At 42.8% G+C, this 24,167-nt stretch overlaps 1 protein-coding gene across 8 annotated transcripts in view; it reads right to left on the reverse strand.

The window, feature by feature from the left end:
- The window catches only part of LOC141063400 (bifunctional protein GlmU-like), a 274,066-nt gene that overhangs the window by 76,276 nt on the left and 173,623 nt on the right, over positions 1-24,167 (reverse strand). For 2 of the 8 annotated variants that reach the window (XM_073557413.1, XM_073557414.1), the window contains exon 3: positions 20,544-20,634. The exons of the other annotated variants lie outside the window; for them this stretch is intronic. In XM_073557413.1, the coding sequence (XP_073413514.1) occupies positions 20,544-20,585 (42 nt within the window). In that variant the 5' untranslated portion in view covers positions 20,586-20,634. The remainder of the gene's footprint in view (positions 1-20,543; positions 20,635-24,167) is intronic. 8 annotated transcript variants of the gene reach the window in all.

A 24,167-nucleotide genomic window follows, 5' to 3' on the forward strand; every position in this document is an offset into this window, starting at 1 on the left:
CAGCGTGCTCAAGGAGTGAGAAACAGATGGTCTGGCTTGAAGGAGGTCACCCTGAATCCGTTGCCGCATCATGACTGGGCAGAAACGCAAGATAGTGACCCTGCAGTCTGCCTGGTGAAGGAGCTGCTGACACAAGCTGACTCACATCCAGAGCCGGATGCTCCTGAAGAAACTCAGCAGTTGTGGAAGGAGAGAGGCCGGTTGTTCATTTATGAAGGGAAGCTGTGTCGGAGGATTATCAATGCTCGCACTCATGAGCTGGTTGGGCAGGTGATAGTCCCAAAGAGAGAGGCATCAATGATCCTGGAAGCATACCACAATGGAGCTGGACACTTCAGATGGAAGAAGTTGGAAGTATTGCTTCGAGAGAGGTTCTACTGGGCTGGTATGAGGAAAGCCATTGAGAGGTGGTGCCGGGAGTGTGGACAATGTAACCTGCGCAGAAAGGATCGAGACAGCCAGAGAGCTCCTCTACAGCCAATCATCACCAAATAGCCCCTTGAGCTGGTAGCCCTGGACCATGTGAAGCTGGTTCCAAGCCGGTCAGGCTACATCTATGCATTTACCATTGTGGACCACTACTCAAGATTCCTGGTAGTTGTGCCTGTCAAAGATCAAACTGCCAGGACAGCAGCCAGAGCGTTCCAGCAGCACTTCTGTAGACCACATGGGTATCCTGAAAGAGTGCTGACAGATCAAGGTCCAGCTTTTGAGGCAGAAGTGTTCCAAGAATTCTGTAACCTGTATGGTTGTAAGAAGATCCGGACAACGCCATATCACCCACAGACCAATGGCATGAGCGAGAAGATGAACCAGGTAGTGATTGACCTCAAGAAGACTTTGCCCTTGGAGGAGAGGAATCTGTGGCCAGAGAAGTTGCCCGATCTGGTAGACCTCTACAACCATATCCCAGTGAACTCCACCAACTGTTCCCCAGCCTACTTAATGAGAGCAAGACCTGGTAAGCTGCCTACTGACTTAGACATGGGAGTCCTGATGCTTGAAGTAGCGTCTCCAGATGCTGATTGGGATGAGGAGAGGCAGCAGCAGTACAGGAGAGTTCAAGAATATGTGGAGAAGAGTTTCGCCCAGGCAAGACAAAAGCAGGAGAAGCTTTACAATCAGAATGCACCTGCCGTTCCTTTGTCGCCGGGAGAGCAAGTCTTGAAAAGAAAGAGAAGATTGCACAAATTGGATGATCAGTGGGAAGCTGAACCTTACACCATTCTGCCCTCAAACTTTGATAATACTAAGGTATGCCTTGTTAGTAAAGATGGAGGAGAGACCTCAGCAGCGGTATCGAGAGATCATTTGAAGTTATGCCCTGACCAGTTAAAAGAAAGAAAAGAAGAACCAGATAACGTCCAACCCCTAGTGGAAGAAGAGAAGGTCAGTACCGTGCTTGGAGAATTCCATGCGAATTGGACTAGAGTGAATGATGCTATAGTGGTGCCAGTGTTGCTGTTTCCCCAATTGGTAGCACAGGAAGATGTGACTCAAGAGAATCAGGAAAATCGGGTAGCAGATGCCACACCAGCAGTGGAGCCAGAGAACCCTCGCCCTGCCAGTGGTGAACCTGTTGTACCCTTGGTGAGTCTAAGAGGTCACAGTCAGTCTAGTATCCCCGTGTTACATAGAACCCCCAGTAGTGTATCCAGTACATTACCCACTGCACCAGTCTTACGCAGGTCTACCCACACCGCAGAAGGCATACCGCCCCTTAGATATCGCAAATAGCAAAATAAGTGTAAATGTTGAAATTGTGTGTGTAAATATGTAACAGTTTTTCAAGCTTTGTGCCTACAGGTGACCTGTAAGAGTTTCCTTTGGAATTTGTTTTATGGACACTGAACCACAGGACTTGTGTGTGGTCAAAAACTGTTTACTGTTTGCCCAGGAATGGACCATGGACATTGATGCTTGGACTTGCCATCATAGGACCATTTTTTGAAGCACTTGGTTTTTGTACATTTTTCATTTTTTTAAATCTTGTACAATTATTGTTTAACTGTTTATTTGTTATTCATGTTTTCTTTTGTTCAGCCCAGGAGTGCTGACTTGCACTAGGGGGGAATGTGGCACCCCCAGGAGTATGGCCACAACAGTGGCTTTGCCTTCCTCCAGGGGAGGGTAATGCCAGGCTTAGAGGCAATGATGGGTCTCTCTCGCAGTCAATCCATACATGCAACACAGTTCCACTCCAGGCCAGCAGGGGGAACTCTGAACCAGGATTAAGGGGAGGAGTGCCCTCTGAGGGCCAGGAGGAAGGGGAAGTTAGTTAGTCTGCAGAGGGTGAAGTGTGCAGATGTGTAGAGAGCTGCTGGAGGTTGAGCTAGGAAAGGAGAGCTCCCTCGCAGTGAGAGCTCAAGAACTGGAGACTGGTCTCCACAGCTGTACGGATACTAATGGTCCTACAGCAGATACCAGAGGAGTAGGAGGCTGTAAATGCCCTACTCCCATCTAAGACTTGAGGCACAACAGCAGCTTGGATAGAGAGCCAGGACTCCGGAGAAGGGATTCCCCGAGAGAGGCTACAGCTGTCTGTCGTGCAAGTAAGGTTCTTGGGAACATCTGACAGGAGGAACTTCAGAGTAACTTAGTACTGGAGTGCTTCATTCAAACAAGCGCTAGGAAGGAGACTGCACAGCCCGTCTGCTGAGAGAGAATCCCTGAGTTGCTTCCAGGCTAGCCTGCTCCGTTACCATCTGTAATCAGGACCCTGGACTACAGTTATCAAGTAAAGGTACAGAAATTGCACCCCGCTGTGTCTTGTCTGCTTCCTACCCTTACTGCACTGCTACATCACCGTGCCATCCACCTCTACACTGCCCTGGAACTATAGCTTCACCTGTGGGGAGCTTTTACACCTTGCTGCACCCTACCATCAGTCCCAGTGGATCTGCATGCAGCGTCGGCTTAACACCTCCCTTGCCGAGCACCACAGGTGGCATCACAAACTATTCCATTCCATTAACTATATTCCCCCATTGCTTGGGCGCCCAGGGCCACGGACTGGGTCACCGCTGCTGTGACATATTCCCCTGACACCGACCCGGTACCGCGCCGCTTAGAAACCCTCTGTTTACCTTAGTTACCAGCTCCTGCTCGCTGATCACTGGTCTCCCGCCTGCCACACGCAATGCATTGATTTGTTTCCAAAAAAATGCACCATTTTAGAGTACCAGAAAAGAGATTTCTGAACTTTCATGCATATGTTGCCTATTTTTTCCTTGCAGATTTGCAGCATATTAAACTCCGCAACACGTCAATTCTTGCCACTTTTTGCGGCAGATTTCACCCATACTTATGTGTTGGGAAAAATATGAAGAAAAAATGCATGTGAAAAACGCAGGCTCGGACTGGCCCATAGGGTAACAGGGGAATCCCCCGGTGGGCCCCTGTGCAATTTGGGCCCCTCAACCCCACTGTATGGGCAGTACTTGGCATAATTCACTTGATTCCCTCTACAGAAAAAAACAGCATATCATCATTCATTAACCAAACTACCCAGTTTATTATTGTATAGAGATATGGGTAAATTTGAGAAGGAGGGTAGTGTAAAATTTGTATGCAGGTGAATAGTGGGCCCCCCAACGTCAATGTTACTGGTGGGCCCTTAGCACCCCAGTCCGACACTGGAAAAACGTGTGTATTTTATGCAATATTTTTCATGCCAGCATATCAGGATTTGCAACAGAATGTGCACATACCCCCAATTCTCCAAGAAGACAACCAATATGCAAAATATCTGTCTGCACTACCACTAGCAATCTAATTTACATTTACAGTTGCCCACAAAATGATTATTCTCTTTGTAATAGAAGGTACTCTACTTTTTATGAAGGTTAGGAAAAGAGGCAAGAAGTCATCCTAGAAGCACATCACAGCAGCAATGCTCGCTACAGCTGGTGAAATACAATCTGTTGTCTGAATAATACAGGAACATCTTGAAGGATGGATTAGTTTAAGAAATCTATCTTCTTATTGAGAAGATATAACAGATTCCTATTCTGCTGTAATAAGCTTATGTTATTATTAGCAGAGACAAGCAGAGAAGTTATACAGATGGGATGACAGCACTATACTGAATCAGGAGTTTGGTACGTGCATACTTTCCTATAATTGACCTCACAAATGTGCTATAATATGCAATAACCAAAGCAAGTAATAAGCAACGCCAAGAGAATAAAGGTGACACAGCCTAAAGAGAATATTGCCATTAGGATTTTATACCTCAATCTAATATCATGTATGTAAGCTCATTCATGCTGCATAAATCCATTCTTTGAATATAGAACCATTTTAGCTGTTTCTGTGAATTCAAGGTTTGAAGTTAAATAAAGATGAGCTGCAAGTGCTTTGTTGGTGGTCCATTGCACTTGCAGCTGCCCCTAAATCCACCCAACGCCTGTCTGCTGTGTCTGATCGACAGGTCAATTTTGTTTCAGTAACTGAGAAAGGTCCTCATATGGACCGAAACGTCACCATTATAGGCAATTAAATGTAAAATATTTTTCAAAATTGTTGTTGCGCGGTGACTCAGTTTTTTATATAGATACTGTATGTATCTAAAAATAAGATACAGAAGCTCTCTGTATATGCTAATATATTTGCAAACATTGAATATTTGAAATTTAGACTGCGCTATTGCTATATACAGAGCTAGCGTTTATGGGGGCCAAACTAGGCATTTGTTCAGGGCCCCTTCTCCCACAGGGGCCCTCAGCATTTGGCGTGCCGCTATTAGCGGCAGACCATGCCATCGCTAAGGGCCCGTGATTTGGGGGGCCAGCACCGGCTCTTGGCACACGCTCCCTTCCCGCCCGACATTGCACAGCAAAGCAATGATGGAGAAGGGAAGCCGTCCACTCCCTCACTCATCATTCTCCCTTGACGTCTGAAGTATCAGCCAGCAGGCACAATTACATCACTTCATGCTGTGATGGGCAGTCGAGCTGCCGAGGAGATATGCTGCAGAGACCCAAGCAGCGGAGGAACACTGAAAGGTGAGTATGTATTTATTTTTTAAAATCAGTAAGTACATTGTGGTGACCATAATACTGTATAGAGGACTATGGGTTGTGCAGACTAAGGACATGTATTAGTGGAAACATGTCCTGTGGTCTGATAAGACCAAGAAAAACATATTTGATTCAGATGGTGTCAAATGTGTGTGGTGACAACCAGATGAGGAGTACAAAGACAATTGTGTCTTGCCTACAGTTAAGCATGGTGTTGGGAGTGTCATTGTTTGCGACTGCATAAGTGCTGCCAGCTATGGTGAGCTACAGTTCATTGAGGGACCATGAATGTTAACATGTACTGTGACATTAGAGACTTTAAAAAAAATGGAGTAGCAACAAGCCACAGTTAAATAAATAGAAAGTAATCTTTATTGCTAAAATCACAATAAAAACAGGTTTACACAAATGCATGCTACATAAAAGTGGAGAAGACATGAAGGTAGGCAGGGGATGGGTGTTGGGTCAAAAAAGAATGAGACCTGGGAAAGCTGGGTGGGTAGATATCAGGGATGCACATGGATAACACAGAGTAGTAATCAAATTAATACTGATGTGAGGTAACCATGCTTCAAAGGCACAACAGCCCATAACACCTAAACAATAGCTCACCCATAATGGGCCCAGACCGCTGCAGCCTCCCTGGCAGCCCCATACTAAAGCAGAGCATTTTCCCCTCCCTTTGGAAACTGGGCCACGGGACAGTATTCCAACATGACAACGACCCCAAACACATCTCCAAGATGATCACTGGCTTCCTAATGAAACTGAGGATAAAGATGCTGGCCTGGCCGAGCCTGTTTCCAGACCAAAACGTATGGTGAAGGAGTGCAAGATTTCTAACATCCACCAGTTGATACCGTCATGGAGAAGTGGAAGACGATTTCAGTGGCCACCTGTGAAGTGCTACTGAACTCCATGCACCAAGAGAGTTAAGCCAGTGCTGAAAAATAATGGTAGCTAGATACAGACTGGGGCTGAAATTTGAGATCACGTAGGCCCATGCTGTCCCTGTCCTCAAGCACCAGATGGGATGTTTCTAATGATACCCGTGGCCTGCTGTGGTAAGTGACAGAGTCAGGGACATTGTACTTCGTCGCAACTCTTAGCAGTATAGGTGTCTTGAGAATACAAATTCTGCTAACAGCGTAGCAGACAAGGCAGCCCATGACCAGACAGGCCCTTCTGGCATTTGCCAGAATTGCCAAATGACCAGTCCAGCCCTGATAGTAGCCACACAAAATATTGTCATTTAAGGCACAATTGGGCCATTTTCACTTTCACTTAGGAGTGTACTCACGTTTGTTGCCAGCAGATTAGATATTAATAGCTGTGTGTTGAGTTATCTAGAGGGTACACCAAATTTACACTGTCATACAGGCTGTACACAGAGTGCTTTACATTGTATCTGTCACGGCCCCCAGGCCCTGTCGCGCACCTCACCGGTCCCCAGGCCCTGCCGCGCACCTCACCGGGCCCCCCGTCGCGCGCGCTCATACTTACCACGCGCTGTAGCCTCGCTCCCTCCAGCCCCAGCCTCGGCGTCCTCCTCTGACCAGCCCGCGGCCGGTGACGTCATTACAGGCTCTGCGCAGGCGCTGTAGGCCGCAGCCGGCTCTCTGCTTCTGATCCTATCTCAGGCGGTGCCCTGACCCGGTAGCACCGCCGGACCAATGGGGGCACAGCTGCGTCTATATCAGGCCGCCCTCCCCTAGTGGAGGCGCCTGATCGTTGTTGTGCTACAGCATTCTAGGTCCTGTGGTCGCTGTGCGTCAGGCTGCCACCTTCTGATTTCTTTATGCTTCCTTGCAGTCCTGCCTTCCGTGTCCGTGCCCGCTGTCTAACTCCAGTCCTGCTTCACGTGTCCGTGACCGCTGTCTAACTCCAGTCCTGCTTCATGTGTCTGTGTCCGCTGTCTGACTCCAGTCCTGCCTTCCGGTGTCCGTACCTGCTGTCTAACTCCAGTCCTGCCTTCCGGTGTCCGTAGCTGCTGTCTGACTCCAGTCCTGCCTTCCGGTGTCCGTACCTGCTGTCTGTCTCCAGTTCTGCCTTCCGGTGACCGTACCTGCTGTCTGACTCCAGTCCTGCCTTCCGGTGTCCGTACCTGCTTCCTAACTCCAGTCCGGTCTCCGTGTCCATGCCTGCTGTCTGACTCCAGTCCTGCCTAACGGTGGTACCACCTGCTGTGTTGTTCCAGTCTACCCTACTCGTGTCCACTTAGGCTGTCCGACTTCACTCTCGCTCTCCTGTGTTCATCACGACACTCCATTCTGAGCCGCCCCTCTTGGTACCGGCTACTGTGGCATTCGAACCCCTGGACCTGCTCCTAACGGTCCCTGTATAGGGGTCGGGTTCACCTGGTTGCTTGTCCAGGGCCATTCGGTGCCACGGTCCAGAGGGTCCACTCCGGGAATCCCACCTTGTCTAACGGGGAGCTAACAGTATCAAAGTCTCATATCTTCAGTGTTGTTCCATGAAAAGATAATAAAATATTTCCAAAAATGTGAGGGGTTTACTCACTTTTGTGAGATACTGTATATAATGTTTGCATGCATCTTAAGGCATACATAGTGCTGCTGTTTTCTTTGTATATTATGAAGTGATAGCAGCTTACACTTGTTTTTACACTTCTCTATCTATCTATCTATCTATCATCTATCTATCTATCACATATCTATTATATCTGTCGATCTATTATCTACCTTTCTGTCGATCATCTATCTATTATTTATCTGTCTATTTATCCATCTAGATATACAACATTGTACAAGTAATGTGGCTCTTCAGATCTTGAAGACTACAACACCCAGCATACCCTGACAATCACAGGTACAGTCTGAAATGAAATGGCTCTTTTAACACCAGGATTTTAGCTAAGAAAGAAAATAGTAAAGAAAAAAAAGCACAACAAATACAACAGCGAACAATTTCTGTTTGTTATGTATTAGACATATGTTGTGTTGTGCTGATCTGAAAAAACTACAAAGTCCATAGAAGATCTCCTATAATAGATTGAACAGACTGAACTAGTCAATAAGTATGATTGCTCATCTCCACTCATACACAAAACCTTCAGTTCTGAAGACGAGAGGACTCGTTTAATGAAAAGCTGAGACATCTGTCATCATTATTTACCTTCCAAGAAGAGAAACTTCCCTTTTCTTTTCTAGTCGGTTTATACAAATCAGACACCCTTATTAAGATGACAACACATTTCCTTCTACCGGCGATTAAAATTAACAATCTTTAAGACCTTCCGGTTTCCTTGGCAACCGATTAGAGTGTGACTCCTCGCCTTGGTTACCACAACGAGTCCTTTTAAATATTCCGCAGAGTACTTATTATCTATTTGCTTGCTCTCACCTCAATCTCACCTTTCCGTTAAACACAGAATGCAACTCAATCCACTACAACTAAAGACCAGTCTGAGAGTCTGATTAAAATTATCCCTGTCTGCCCTGACCTCTTTTCTCCGCAGGTGAGAGAGTCCCCATTCACAAGCTAAATGAAGCAGAAATGATGGAGTGTTTGTTTTCCTTGACTTTCCTTCAGCCCGCCAGTAAATTTACAGCCACGAATATGAAGTGTTAATTTAATGTTCCCACTGAGCATCTCATTGCCAACAAAGGCTTCAAACCTTAAGAGAGGAAAAGGTTAGTTCATGCAGAAAATGACCCTTATGGGTTGATTGTCTTCTGGCATAGACAAGCAGCAAGCAGAAAGAGCTGGGCTTTGACTTCCAGCTTAATGCATTTCATAGGGCCTAATGGAAGCCCTATACCTTACTGCCAAGAAAGGAGTCACCTGTAATGCTCACTTACTTATCTTTACAGTCATCTGCACAGAAGCAAACAACAAACGGGGTCTCCTCTGTCGTTCGCGCCCGTGACTTATTCGACAGGAGTCAAAACTTAAACCTTCTATTATCCCAAACTTAAACAAAGGCGTCTGGTGCCTGGAAGAATACAAGGGAGAATTAATGACGGAATGAAGCATGAAATTGCTTTTTTTTTTACTTAGCGCTTCACTATAGTTTGTAAAAGATTGGCACAGGCTCCAAGCCTCATGCCCGGTAATTAGTTATGTGGCGTCTGACATGTGCAAGCACAACATTTTGCCTGTATCCAAACTCCTCTCGCCCTGTTTTGGTTGATGTCAGTAATTCTGGACTATTACATGATTCTGGTTTTTACTGTAACATTACTGATTACTTTAGACTTTTAGTTATGATCTTTTATGTCTTTTCTAATTTTATTATATATGAATATAATTATAGTGAAACCTAAATATGTAAAACATACAGTGGTGTAGGGATTCACTCTGGTAGGTAATGGCAGGGCTGCAGTAACGAGGCAACACACAGGCTTAAAGTCCAATTTCAGTGGTTTAATGTCACATTGCAAACAGCAGATTAACAGAAAGTAAGGAAACACATAAATATACTCCAGCTGGGAGAACCACTGGTCCCAGACTCACCCTTTGCACGGGACGGGCATAACTAAGTGGCTGCCAGGTCCGCGGCATCCGCCAGGTGCCATTCCCAGGGTTGTTGAGAGTTTGCTGCTATAGTCCTGCAGCACGGGGATCCTTTATACAAGTTCAGGCTAAGTCCAGCCAAGTTCCTGTAACTTCCAGACAAACACTCACCATGTGCCAAATACCAACCTCCATTACATAGCCCATAACCCCTCCTACAAGTGAGGTAAACATCACATGGGCTGATCACATGACCATGACATCATCGCAGGTCCTGTCTTTAGGGAAAAACCCAGACAAACATTAACCTGCTGGGAGAAATGTATCTCCCATCCAGTAAAACACCCTTTACTGTACCACAGTGGATTCAAAAAGTATTCAGACCCCTTTACATTTTTCACTCTTTGTTTAATTGCAGCCATTTGGTAAATTCAAAAAAGTTAATTTTTTCTCATTAATGTACACTCTGCACCCCATCTTGACTGAAAAAAACAGAAATGTAGCATATTTGACAAATTTATCAAAAAAGAAAAACTGAAATATCACATGGTCATAAGTATTCAGACCCTTTGCTCAGACACTCATATTTAAGTCACATGCTGTCCATGTCCTTGTGATCCTCCTTGAGATGGTTCTACTTCTTCATTGGAGTCCAGCTGTGTTTAATTAAACTGATAGGACTTGACTTCTAAAGGCACACACCTGTCTATACAATACCTCACAGCTCACAGTGCATGTCAGACCAAATGAGAACCATGAAGTCAAAAGAACTGGCCAAAGAGCTCAGAGACAGGATTGTGGCAAGGCACAGCTCTGGCCAAGGTTACAAAATAATTTCTGCTGTGCTCAAGGTTCCTAAGAGCACAGTGGCCGCCATAATCCTTAAATGGAAGAAGTTTCCTTACCGTCCAGTCAAACTGAGCAATCGTGGGAGAAGAGGCTTGGTGAGAGAGGTAAAGAAGAACCCCAAGATCACTGTGGCTGAGATCCACGGGTGCAGTAAGGAGATGGAAGAAAGTTCCACAAAGTCAACTATCACTGCAGTCCTCCACCAGTTGGGCCTCTATGGCAGAGTGGTCCAACGGCAGACACTCCTCAGTGCAAGACATATGAAATCCCGCATAGAGTTTGCTAAAAAACACATGAAGGACTCCCAGACTATGAGAAATAAGATTCTTTGGTCTGATGAGAAGAAGATAGAACTTATTGATGATAATTCTAAGCGGTATGTGTGGAGAAAATCACCTGGTCAAAACAATCCCAACAGTGAAACATGGTGGTGGCAGCATCATGCTATGGGGGTGTTTTTCAGCTGCAGGGACAGGACGACTGGTTGGAACTGAAGGAAGCATGAATGCGGCCAAGTACAGAGATATCCTGGATGAAAACCTCTTCCAGAGTGCTCTGGACCTCAGACTTGGCCGAAGGTTCACCTTCCAAAAATGCAATGACCCTAAGCACACAACTAAAATAACAAAGGAATGGATTCAGAACAACTCTGTGACCATTCTTGACTGGCCCAGCCAGAGCCCTGACCTAAACCCAATTGAGCATCTCTGGAGACACCTGAAAATGGCTGTCCACCAACATTCACCTTCCAATCTGACGGAACTGGAGAGGATCTGCAAGGAAGAATGGCAGAGGATCCCCAAATCCAGGTGTGAAAAACTTGCTGCATCATTCCCATGAAGACTCATTACTGTACTAGCTCAAAATGGTGCCTCTACTCAATACTGAGGAAAGGGTCCGAATACTTATGACCATGTGATATTTCAGTTTTTCTTTTTTTTTAATATTATTAATAATATTATTTATTTATATAGCACCATTGATTCCATGGTGCTGGACATGAGAAGGGGTTACATACAAATTAGGCTGGTTTCACACTTGCATTCCTTGGAGCTGCGTACGGCCGCCGCTAAGCTCCGTCCCTTGCCACGCCTCCTCCGGTCAGCTCCGCCTATGGGCGCATGATGCTGCATGCGACCTGCATACCCTATCTTTAGCATTGGGTACGCAGGCCGTGTGCAGGTATGCGTTTGCCGGCGCATGCGTCCTTTTGACGGTGCGCTGAGCGCACCAAAATGCAACACGTTGCATTTACAGTAAACAAACTAACAATCACAGACTGATCAGGGGAGAGAGGACTCTGCTCTTGCGGGCTTACATTCTATAGGATGATTTTTTAATAAATTTGCAAAAATTTCTACATTTCTGTTTTTTTCAGTTAAGATGGGGTGCAGAATATACATTAATGAGAAAAAAAATAAACTTTTTTAAATTTACCAAATGTGACAAAGAGTGAAAAATTTAAAGGGGTCTGAATACTTTCCGTACCCACTGTATATAGTCAATTCAAGCACTATACTTTTATGATCTCACTCAAGGGATATCTGCTTTTGTACTTTAGGTTTTATGGGGCTGAAAAATTGCTGCCTAATAAAAACTAATGATTGGAATACTATATCTTGTACACACACTGATAAATGTTCAGGACATGTTCAGAAACTATAGCAGTTTCTACGTGGGTCAGCATGTACAGTATCATAAAGAATATTCATATTGGAAAATATAATGTGCTTTTAAGTACATCCAAAAGTCAACCATAGTATCTATTGAATATACGGTATATACCAAAGTACCAAGTGCTGATGGTAGCAAACATATATTAATAGTCTCATAAGTTTTCCGAGGTTTGGTATGATGACAGACACAAATGACAAATTGTGAATAATTTTATTAGTTATTAGTAATTTTATTACTTTTATTTTCAGTATATCTTCATACTGTTAACTATGTTTGATTAGATGTTGGGGGTGAACATAAAAGAGTGAACCCAAAAGTTTATAGTAAACGCTGCCCTAGACATTAGCACTGAAAAGTCATATTATCTTAGAAAATTGGGTTGCACCAACCCTCTTGTAATCCTTCTAAAATGTGTGAATAAATTCACACCTGTGTGTTACCAGTTGGGGATGTGTCCTTACCCAATCCGACGCAGTCCAGTCCAGGGCTGCCACTAGGAATTTCGGGGCCCCATACTGGCAAAATTTTCGGGGCCCCCTTGAGACTCCGCCCAGGCTCCACCCTTCAAACTGTCCACAGTCCCACCGCTCTCTCTTGGAAAAGCTCCACTTTGCACCTATCACACATTAACAGTTCCCATCACCAGATCACACATATAGTCGGCAGCTTTTTCTTTGGACAAAAGATTTTTTTAGGAAAGAAAAAAAAAAAAAAGTTCCAGCGCCAGGAATGGAAAATTAAAAATCCATTTTATTGTGCCATTGCATATTAAAATTCCAGCAGGTACAGCATATCTGTCGGATGACTACAGAACAATGCGTTTCGACGCCTCAGGTCTTAATCATGTTCTGACATTAAATGCAACCAACTTCCTTTTGTTGGATTCTCCCACCTGAAAAAATCAGAAGCACATGTGTGGACTGCTCCAAAGCAGCTCCTGCTATGATAATTGTGGGAGTACCAAACAAAGAAGGAAAAAAAAAAAAACAGTCAGTGTAGACAACACAACATAAATGACATACATATTTTAAAAGGGACATATATATTTTAAATATATATATTTAAAAAAAAACAAAAAAAACAGAACAAAAAAAAACAAAAATATATTTAAAAAAAACAAACAAAAAACAAACAAAAAAAAACACCTATTCCCCTTTTTTCCTCCTTTCTCTTCTTTTCTTCCTCTTTCCCTCTTTTCTTATCTCTTTTCCTCTACCAAGAATGGATCCCAAATTAAGAGGGCCCCAATCAAAAATAAAAAGCAATCAATATATATAATATTACCACCCCTAAATGGAAGAATGGAACGAACATATTCAATAATGCAATATAAGATCTTGTCGACTATTCATTCCATCCGGATATCTTGTGCCCAGGGTGAAGATCCAGAAGGATTCCCTATTCAAGAGTTTCCTTCTGTGGTCTCCACCCCGAATCGGTCTGTGCACCTGTTCTATTCCCATGAAATGAAAGCCGCTAACATCCCCTTTGTGAACTGTGGCAAAATGCTTTGATACTGCAGAAACCGCAACAGCATTGTGATTAGACACATCTGAGAGATGCCTCCTGATTCTAACCTTCAAGGGTCCCGTGGTGCAACCAGTGTATTGAATATTACAAATATTGCATGTTATTAAATATACAATATAAGAAGAATTACAATTTATTAAGTTTTTAATGGTAAATGTTTTTTTATTTACTATAGGAAAAAATGTTTTTCCTTTTTGTACAAAATTACAGGTTTTACATCTAGCTGCACCACATTTGTAAAAACCCTTTAGTGTGATCCAGGAGGATCCCTCCGTCTGGCCACTGTCACTTGTAAAAAGACTAGGGGAAAGACTAGTACTAAGTGTAGGTGCCCGTTTAGCAACATACCTAATACTATTCTGAATCACCTGTTTTAAAATAGGGTCCTCATTAAGAATTGGTAAGTATTTTTTCACAATACTAGTAACAGTATTAAACTGATTACTATAATTGGTTGAAAAGACAATATTGTTATTAGATTTATTTTTCATATAAGATGATTTATGTTTAAACAATAGGTCTTCCCTGTTGATTTCGCTTACAATTGATTTAGCTCTATTGAGAATCCAAGGACGATACCCCCTCTTGGAAAGCCTATTACAAACCTGACTTTCTTCCCTATTATAATCACTGGATTGGGAACAGTTTCGTTTTGTTCGAATCAATTCTCCTACCGGAATATTATTCTTGGTCTGTGCCGCATGGCAGGAATCTGCCGTTAAAATGGAATTAGTGGCAGTAGGTTTGCGGTAAGGGGTAATTATGACAACATCCGAATCATTAATAGATAGGGTGACATCCAGAAAATTCATTGTAGTCAAATGATGATAAGAGGTACATTTTAAGTTAAATTCACTAGTATTCAAATATGAAACAAACCCCTGTATACTATCCTCTGGACCACACCAAATCATCAGCAGATCATCCAGATATCTGCCATACCATAGCAGACATTTGGAAAATGGGTTCTCATCCAAATATAGGAAATCCTCCTCCCACCTCGCCATAACAATATTTGCAAGGGAGGGGGAGAAGCGAGCTCCCATACTAACTCCTCTGCACTGCAAATAAAAAATGTTATCAAAAGAAAAATAATTGTGCTTTAGGAGAAAATCAATACATGAGACTATAAAATCTTTTAAACAGGTGTCATAGTCACTAAATCTGTCTAGATGTTGAGATAGACAGCGTAATGCAACATTATGAGGTATAGATTGATATAAAGAAATTACGTCGCATGAGAGCCAAGAGTAATAGGATTTCCAACAAAAATTGTCCAGAGCTTTAACAACCTCTTTGGTATCCCTGATATAACCTGGTATATCAAGAATCAAAGGTTGAAGAAAATGATCTATCCAGCCTCCCAAATTCGTTCCATTCTTCCATTTAGGGGTGGTAATATTATATGTATTGATTGCTTTTTATTTTTGATTGGGGCCCTCTTAATTTGGGATCCATTCTTGGTAGAGGAAAAGACATAAGAAAAGAGGGAAAGAGGAAGAAAAGAAGAGAAAGGAGGAAAAAAGGGGAATAGGTGTTTTTTTTTGTTTTTGTTTTATTTTGTTTTTTTTGTTTTTTTTAAATATATATATATATATATATATCTATATATATATATATATTTTTTTTTTTTTTTCTTTTTTTCTCTTTCCCCATTGTGGTATAATTCTAGAATATTATGTATAGGATTTGAATATGTGATATGTATTTTGTAATATGTCATTGGAATTATTCTTTATATTCATCTTTGTTACCTTACATCAGGAGTATATATATCTCCCTTTTAAAATATGTATGTCGTTTATGTTGTGTTGTCTACACTGACTGTTTTTTTTTTTCCTACTTTGTTTGGTACTCCCACAATTATAGCAGTAGCTGCTTTGGAGCAGTCCACACATGTGCTTCTGATTTTTTCAGGTGGGAGAATCCAACAAAAGGAAGTTGGTTGCATTTAATGTCAGAACATGATTAAGACCTGAGGCGTCGAAACGCGTTGTTCTGTAGTCATCCGACAGATATGCTGTACCTGCTGGAATTTTAATATGCAATGGCACAATAAAATGGATTTTTAATTTTCCATTCCTGGCGCTGGAACTTTTTTTTTCTTTCCTATTATTGATTGACTGCCTAGTCAAATCCGTGCGCAGGATCTGGATCCTACCAGCAAGGCAGTGCGGTGAACTGGATTAATTTCTCTTTTTTTATTTATATTGACTTTGAATCCTGTGCTCCCGACTGAGGATTTTGTTATATTGGAATTGCATATTTTTACCATCTAAAGGTCGGAACCTGGTGTAGATTCTTTTATGGATCAAGATGAATATACCAACAGACTTTCCAAATTGGCATCAATTTTTAATGCAACGTAAAACGCATTGCCATCATCTGAACAGGACTTATTTCAAGAACACATGCTGGATCTTGAACGGAACATGGTCAAAGAACTCAAGATATGGTGGGACTTTACCTCTTTAAAGACATACATTGACAAAGGTATGATACCTAGAGGCTTACGTTTAAGAAAATTTCCCACTACTAAATACAACACTGAGTTCATTACAAACTGGAATAATATATTAAGTGACTGTTCCATTAAGTTGATGCATCTAATTGTTAAACAGTAGGAATTGGAATTGGTACAGACAAAGTCTAACATACTTAATATAAAGGACTCTCTCAAGGAATATAACAACTTGGACTCATATAAAACCTCCTATGACAAAATACAAACTAAATTGTCAAAATTGGGGAGTAATATTATGGATATTAAAAAGAAGAAGTTTATGAGAGACTCCACAGACTATACCAAAAATGAGATTTACACCTGGAATTATAAACCCAGATCGATTATTAGAAGGAGACGTCACTCCAGTTTTAATCGAGTCAGCTTTGACAACTCTGACTCTACAGGTGATACATCTCTGCCCTCCATTTCAGATGGAGCAACTGATCTTTACAACTCCTCATTAAATATATCAGGCATCACTACAAGATCTAAACAATATAAAAACAAGAATCCAGCACAAGTGTTCCAAAAAAAGTCAAAAAACATACCAGAAGAGCGGGTAGGAAACATCAGAAACAATGCTTTTCCTGTATATCACCAACATCAGAGACATTAACTCTTCCCGTGTGGAATTTGTCCAGCTACGTGCTATCTGAAGAGCAGATTTCCTTGCTGAGTAGGGGTTTGGGATTTGCCCCCAATATAAATTTCAACATTTTTCAGACTATTTTGGACTTGAATAAATTTGCACGTAACATTACATTAAAACGTCATTTTTTTGATAATAACAATGGGATCTCCCCACAGGATCTTGATGTCAATGCTAATGCTGATATAGTCACTCCTAATTGTAATAACACTTTTTTTTCCTTTTGTGAACAGAAGGTCATAATGGATCTCAGACTCCTTTCTGCTAATTGTGATACTGCCTCAATTAAACCTACTATGTTTACCCAACCTGTACTTTCTAATCGGGAATATTACCCAGTACAATCACAACCCCCAATACTGGATTTGTTCCAGGAACTTGTTGTTACTGAACTTATAGAGTTGAATGATACAATGGTCCCACCTAAAGATAATTTAACACACAGGGAAAGATTAGCCCTGAAAGAGTTAAAACTTAACCCTGATCTTATAATCAGGGAAGCTGACAAGGGGGGGCCATTGTACTATTGAACTCAGGTCTATATAAAAAATTGATACTTCAGGACCTACAAGATGTAGACACCTACATAGAGTTAGATCAGGACCCCACTAGACATTATAATAATTTATTGTTGAAATGTCTAGAGGAGGGGGTCTGTGTGGGTGCTATTAATGAGAAAACTAAGGATTTTTTATTTAATAAAAACCCTGTGGTTCCGATTTACCATTGTCTCCCAAAAGTTCATAAAAATGTATTTCCTCCCCCACTGAGACCAATAGTTTCAGGCATTGGCTCATTGGGGGAGAATTTGGGAGGCTGGATAGATCATTTTCTTCAACCTTTGATTCTTGATATACCAGGTTATATCAGGGATACCAAAGAGGTTGTTAAAGCTCTGGACAATTTTTGTTGGAAATCCTATTACTCTTGGCTCTCATACGACGTAATTTCTTTATATCCATCTATACCTCATAATGTTGCATTACGCTGTCTATCTCAACATCTAGACAGATTTAGTGACTATGACACCTGTTTAAAAGATTTTATAGTCTCATGTATTGATTTTCTCCTAAAGCACAATTATTTTTCTTTTGATAAAAATTTTTATTTGCAGTGCAGAGGAGTTAGTATGGGAGCTCGCTTCTCCCCCTCCCTTGCAAATATTGTTATGGCGAGGTGGGAGGAGGATTTCCTATATTCGGATGAGAACCCATTTTCCAAATGTCTGCTATGGTATGGCAGATATCTGGATGATCTGCTGATGATTTGGTGTGGTCCAGAGGATAGTATACAGGGGTTTGTTTCATATTTGAATACTAATGAATTTAACTTAAAATTTACCTCTTATCATCATTTGACTACAATGAATTTTCTGGATGTCACCCTATCTATTAATGATTCGGATGTTGTCATAATTACCCCTTACCGCAAACCTACTGCCACTAATTCCATTTTAACGGCAGATTCCTGCCATGCGGCACAGACCAAGAATAATATTCCGGTAGGAGAATTGATTCGAACAAAACGAAACTGTTCCCAATCCAGTGATTATAATAGGGAAGAAAGTCAGGTTTGTAATAGGCTTTCCAAGAGGGGGTATCGTCCTTGGATTCTCAATAGAGCTAAATCAATTGTAAGCGAAATCAACAGGGAAGACCTATTGTTTAAACATAAATCATCTTATATGAAAAATAAATCTAATAACAATATTGTCTTTTCAACCAATTATAGTAATCAGTTTAATACTGTTACTAGTATTGTGAAAAAATACTTACCAATTCTTAATGAGGACCCTATTTTAAAACAGGTGATTCAGAATAGTATTAGGTATGTTGCTAAATGGGCACCTACACTTAGTACTATTCTTTCCCCTAGTCTTTTTACAAGTGACAGTGGTCAGACGGAGGGATCCTCCTGGATCACACTAAAGGGTTTTTACAAATGTGGTGCAGCTAGATGTAAAACCTGTAATTTTGTACAAAAAGGAAAAACATTTTTTTCTATAGTAAATAAAAAAACATTTACCATTAAAAACTTAATAAATTGTAATTCTTCTTATATTGTATATTTAATAACATGCAATATTTGTAATATTCAATACACTGGTTGCACCACGGGACCCTTGAAGGTTAGAATCAGGAGGCATCTCTCAGATGTGTCTAATCACAATGCTGTTGCGGTTTCTGCAGTATCAAAGCATTTTGCCACAGTTCACAAAGGGGATGTTAGCGGCTTTCATTTCATGGGAATAGAACAGGTGCACAGACCAATTCGGGGTGGAGACCACAGAAGGAAACTCTTGAATAGGGAATCCTTCTGGATCTTCACCCTGGGCACAAGATATCCGGATGGAATGAATAGTCGACAAGATCTTATATTGCATTATTGAATATGTTCGTTCCATTCTTCCATTTAGGGGTGGTAATATTATATATATTGATTGCTTTTTATTTTTGATTGGGGCCCTCTTAATTTGGGATCCATTCTTGGTAGAGGAAAAGAGATAAGAAAAGAGGGAAAGAGGAAGAAAAGAAGAGAAAGGAGGAAAAAAGGGGAATAGGTGTTTTTTTTTTTTGTTTTTTTGTTTTTTTTTTCTCTTTCCCCATTGTGGTATAATTATAGAATATTATGTATAGGATTTGAATATGTGATATGTATTTTGGAATATGTCATTGGAATTATTCTTTATATTTATCTTTGTTACCTTACATCAGGAGTATATATATCTCCCTTTTAAAATATGTATGTCGTTTATGTTGTGTTGTCTACACTGACTGTTTTTTTTTTTTCCTACTTTGTTTGGTACTCCCACAATTATCATAGCAGGAGCTGCTTTGGAGCAGTCCACACATGTGCTTCTGATTTTTTCAGGTGGGAGAATCCAACAAAAGGAAGTTGGTTGCATTTAATGTCAGAACATGATTAAGACCTGAGGCGTCGAAACGCATTGTTCTGTAGTCATCCGACAGATATGCTGTACCTGCTGGAATTTTAATATGCAATGGCACAATAAAATGGATTTTTAATTTTCCATTCCTGGTGCTGGAACTTTTTTTTTTCTTTCCTATTATTGATTGACTGCCTAGTCAAATCCGTGCGCAGGATCTGGATCCTACCAGCAAGGCAGTGCGGTGAGCTGGATTAATTTCTCTTTTTTTAAAGATTTTTTTAAGCCACCACCATAACAGGGTAGACACTTTTGGCTGAGCTCTACTCTACTGTAACCTATTAAATATTTGTTAAAATATGCAATACAATTTAGGTATATTTTTATTTACTTTTCAATTTTTAAAATGACCAATAATATCACATACAAGGAACAAATACTGCTACACCATGTCCAGACCACATATTACCACCACATAGTGACCTATAATACCGCATACAAGGAACAAATACCACCACACCATGACCATACCACATATTACTACCATAGTAACCGAATAATATCACATACAAGGAACAAATACCAGCGCACCATGACCAGACCACATATTACCGCCACAAAGTGACCAAATAATAGCACATACAAGGGACAAATACCAACGCACCATGCCCAGACCACATATTACCACCACATGGTGACTGAATACTACAATACTGATGATTAATAAAAAAACATAATACTATCACCATAAGCGGCATTATACACAGGAGATCTGTATTTAGTATGCAGTGTCTGTGTACACGTAATATAGTGATCAATGACATTATACACAGTAGCTCTGTATGTAATGTACAGGTAACACAGTGATCACTGGTGGCATTATACACAGGACCTCTGTATATAGTATACAATGTATAGTGTCAGTGTACAGGTAACACACTAACTCACCAGTGATGTCTCTAGGTGAAGTCCTTCATCCTTGCTTTTCATCTTTCATCCAGCACAGATCGCCATCAAGTCTTCCAGCCAGGACTCGTCTCTGCAGGAAATAACACAGTTATCTAGAGCTCCGCTTGCAGAACACATTACTTATTTTTTCCCATCTTCTACATTGCACCACATGGAGAAAAAAAGGCGATATAGTGTTGCTCTGCACAGTAACAGGACCTCCCCCCCCATTTAAAACAGTATCCTCAAAAAATTAAATACATCAGTAATAATATCCCTTAATTAGCCCCTATGGTAATAATATCCCCCTTCCTGACCCCCCCGTGTCTCTCATTCTTGGCTTTAGCCATATGTTTTCCCATCCTGCCCTCATGAGGATCCATTCTTCCCCATATGATCTCCATCGTATCCATCCTGCCCCATGATCCTGTGCGATCTGTCTCCATCCCTGCCCATCTGTCTCCAATCATGCACCGTATCTCCATTCTGCCCAGTGTCTCCAATCATGCCCCGTGTCCAGCATTCTGCCCCATGTCCAGCATTCTGCCCCCATGTCCAGCATTCTGCCCCCATGTCCAGCATTCTGCCCCATGTCCAGCATTCTGCCCCAGTCTCCATCCATCTGTCTCCAATCATGCCCCGTATCTCCATTTTGCCCAGTGTCTCCAATCATGCCCCGTGTCAAGCATTCTGCCCCCATGTACAGCATTCTGCCCCATTTCCAGCATTCTGCCCCATGTCCAGCATTCTGCCCCCATGTCCAGCATTCTGCCCCCATGTCCAACATTCTGCCCCAGTCGCCAGCATTCTGCCCCATGTCCAGAATTCTGCTCCAGTCTCCAGCATTCTGCCCCATGTCCAGCATTCTGCCCCATGTCCAGCATTCTGCCCCAGTCCAGCATTCTGCCCCAGTCTCCAGCATTCTGCCCCATGTCTAGAATTCTGCCCCATGTCCAGCATTCTGCCCCAGTCTCATGCATTCTGCCCCATGTCCAGCATTCTGCCCAATGTCCAGCATTCTGCCCCAGTCTCCAGAATTCTGCCCCATGTCCAGCATTCTGTCCCAGTCTCATGCATTCTGCCCCATGTCCAGCATTCTGCCCCAGTCTCCAGCATTCTGCCCCAGTCCAGCATTCTGCCTTATTTCCAGCCTTCTGCCCCAGTCTCCAGCATTCTGCCCCAGTCCAGCATTCTGCTCCAGTCTCCAGCATTCTGCCCCATGTCCAGAATTCTGCCCCATGTCCAGTATTCTGCCCCAGTCTCATGCATTCTGCCCCATGTCCAGCATTCTGCCCCAGTCCAGCATTCTGCCCCAGTCTCCAGCATTCTGCCCCATGTCCAGAATTCTGCCCCATGTCCAGCATTCTGCCCCAGTCTCATGCATTCTGCCCCATGTCCAGCATTCTGCCCCAGTCTCCAACATTCTGTCCCAGTCCAGCATTCTGCCCCATTTCCAGCCTTCTGCCCCAGTCTCCAGCATTCTGCCCCATGTCTAGAATTCTGCCCCATGTCCAGCATTCTGCCCCAGTCTCATGCATTCTGCCCCATGTCCAGCATTCTGCCCCATGTCCAGCATTCTGCCCCAGTCTCCAGAATTCTGCCCCATGGCCAGCATTCTGTCCCAGTCTCATGCATTCTGCCCCATGTCCAGCATTCTGCCCCAGTCTCCAGCATTCTGCCCCAGTCCAGCATTCTGCCCCATTTCCAGCCTTCTGCCCCAGTCTCCAGCATTCTGCCCCAGTCCAGCATTCTGCTCCAGTCTCCAGCATTCTGCCCCATGTCCAGAATTCTGCCCCATGTCCAGTATTCTGCCCCAGTCTCATGCATTCTGCCCCATGTCCAGCATTCCGCCCCAGTCTCCAGCATTCTGCCCCATTTCCAGCCTTCTGCCCCAGTCTCCAGCATTCTGCCCCATGTCCAGCATTCTGCTCCAGTCCAGCATTCTGCCCCAGTCTCCAGCATTCTGCCCCTGGGCCCTCCTGATCGCCGCTGTCAAAAAAAAAGCAAGTTCTTCTTACCTGGCCGCGCTCCAGCGCTGTTCACCCCTTTTCTGGCCACATTTGTTAGCATAGAATGGAGACCTTATGTTCACGCAATAAATCAGGGAGGTCAACAATCATTTTAAAAAGATAAAAACAGTTTTACTGAAATTCTTGAAAATAGTCTCCAACATCTGGTAAATGGCATGCATTTACATTTAATCATTTCTTCCACATAAAGGTACTGTCACACTAAGAGATATTGCTAGCAATATCGCTATAACTGGTGACGTTATAGCGATATTGCTAGCGATATCGCTATGTCTGATACTTACCTACGACCGGCTCCCCCGCTGGTTATCGCTGATCGCGCGAGAACGTTCTGTGTGGCAGCTCACTAGCGACCACTTAGCGATGCACCAGCGATCCTGACCGCGTCATATCGCTGGTCGGGATCGCTGGTGCATCGCTAAGTGTGACAGTACCTTTAGGCACAGGCTCATATCTCAGTTGATTTACAAACAGCATAACGATGAGGTTCAGTACAGTCACAGAGTATCAGAATATTTCATCTCCCACTGCTATTATCCCACCCTGTGGTGCAGTACCCCTGGTCAGATAAAGATTCAACTTAGTCCTTTGGGAATAGTTTGACACATTGTCAGTAGTCCACTCCTCACTAGCTGCCTACGGGAATCCACCTCTGTCAGCTCTATTTATGCCACTGCAGGTACTAACTGTCAGTGAAGAATCTTCCTTCTATCTCAGTCACAGGGGTCAATGTGATCTCCTTTCGACCTCTGCAAGCTGGTCGTTAGATGGAAGCTGGCTTCTGTAACCCTTCGATTCTTTATCGCAGCACACTTTTATTTGTGGTCTGTAGCTACCTGATGGTTCCTGCTACTTCAATAACTCAACTATAATGTTCAAACAGGAACTAGCTTCCTGTACAAATGCCCCTTTAATTGCTACCCATCTGGGCTGGCATTAAATGTTAACTTTATCCTAGGCAAACAAACTGTTTGTAGGCTAATGACTGTAAAATCGCATAACTATGTAATAAACGTGCAGGTGCTGGTATGTCATCACGGAACCGAGACACATCAAAAGTTAAAAGGTTTTATTTACAGGGATATGATACTCCTCACAGGGAAAAAGCAGTGGGGGTTAAACTGATTTTAAAGCAGTATATCAAACAGTCAAAAAGAATAACAGTTAGAAACAGGTGTTCTTGGAACTTATCAGTCTGCTGAGTACTTGCTTGTAGGGTCGTCTTCTCCCGCATCGGTGCCGTCAGCAGAGGCACTTGTCGTCTCTCTAGTCGCTGTAGGCTCTGCAGTCTCTAAGGACCCACAACAGGGGTCTCGGGGGTTAATGAAGAAAGGCAGGGGGAACACAAGGCATTCCGGGTGTCCCCTGCTCTGAGTCTACTTAACAGTGTCTCCGCAGGAATCAAGGGCTCTGTGTCTCTATAAGTCTCTCAACAGGAGTCAGGGGCTCTGCAACAACACCGCAGGTACCGGAGCTACGCATGGGGGTCACTGTCTCTGCACGGGGGGTCAGAGCGCACCTCTCCAGTCACTGCAGGCTCTGGTCTCACGTACTCACAAGATGCAGTCTCTGCACAGTCCCCCTGGATTTGTCA

The sequence above is a fragment of the Dendrobates tinctorius genome, unplaced genomic scaffold (genome assembly GCF_039654945.1).
Source record: "Dendrobates tinctorius isolate UK_male_01 unplaced genomic scaffold, ASM3965494v1 ptg000250l, whole genome shotgun sequence".
NCBI classification, from domain to species: domain Eukaryota; kingdom Metazoa; phylum Chordata; class Amphibia; order Anura; family Dendrobatidae; genus Dendrobates; species Dendrobates tinctorius.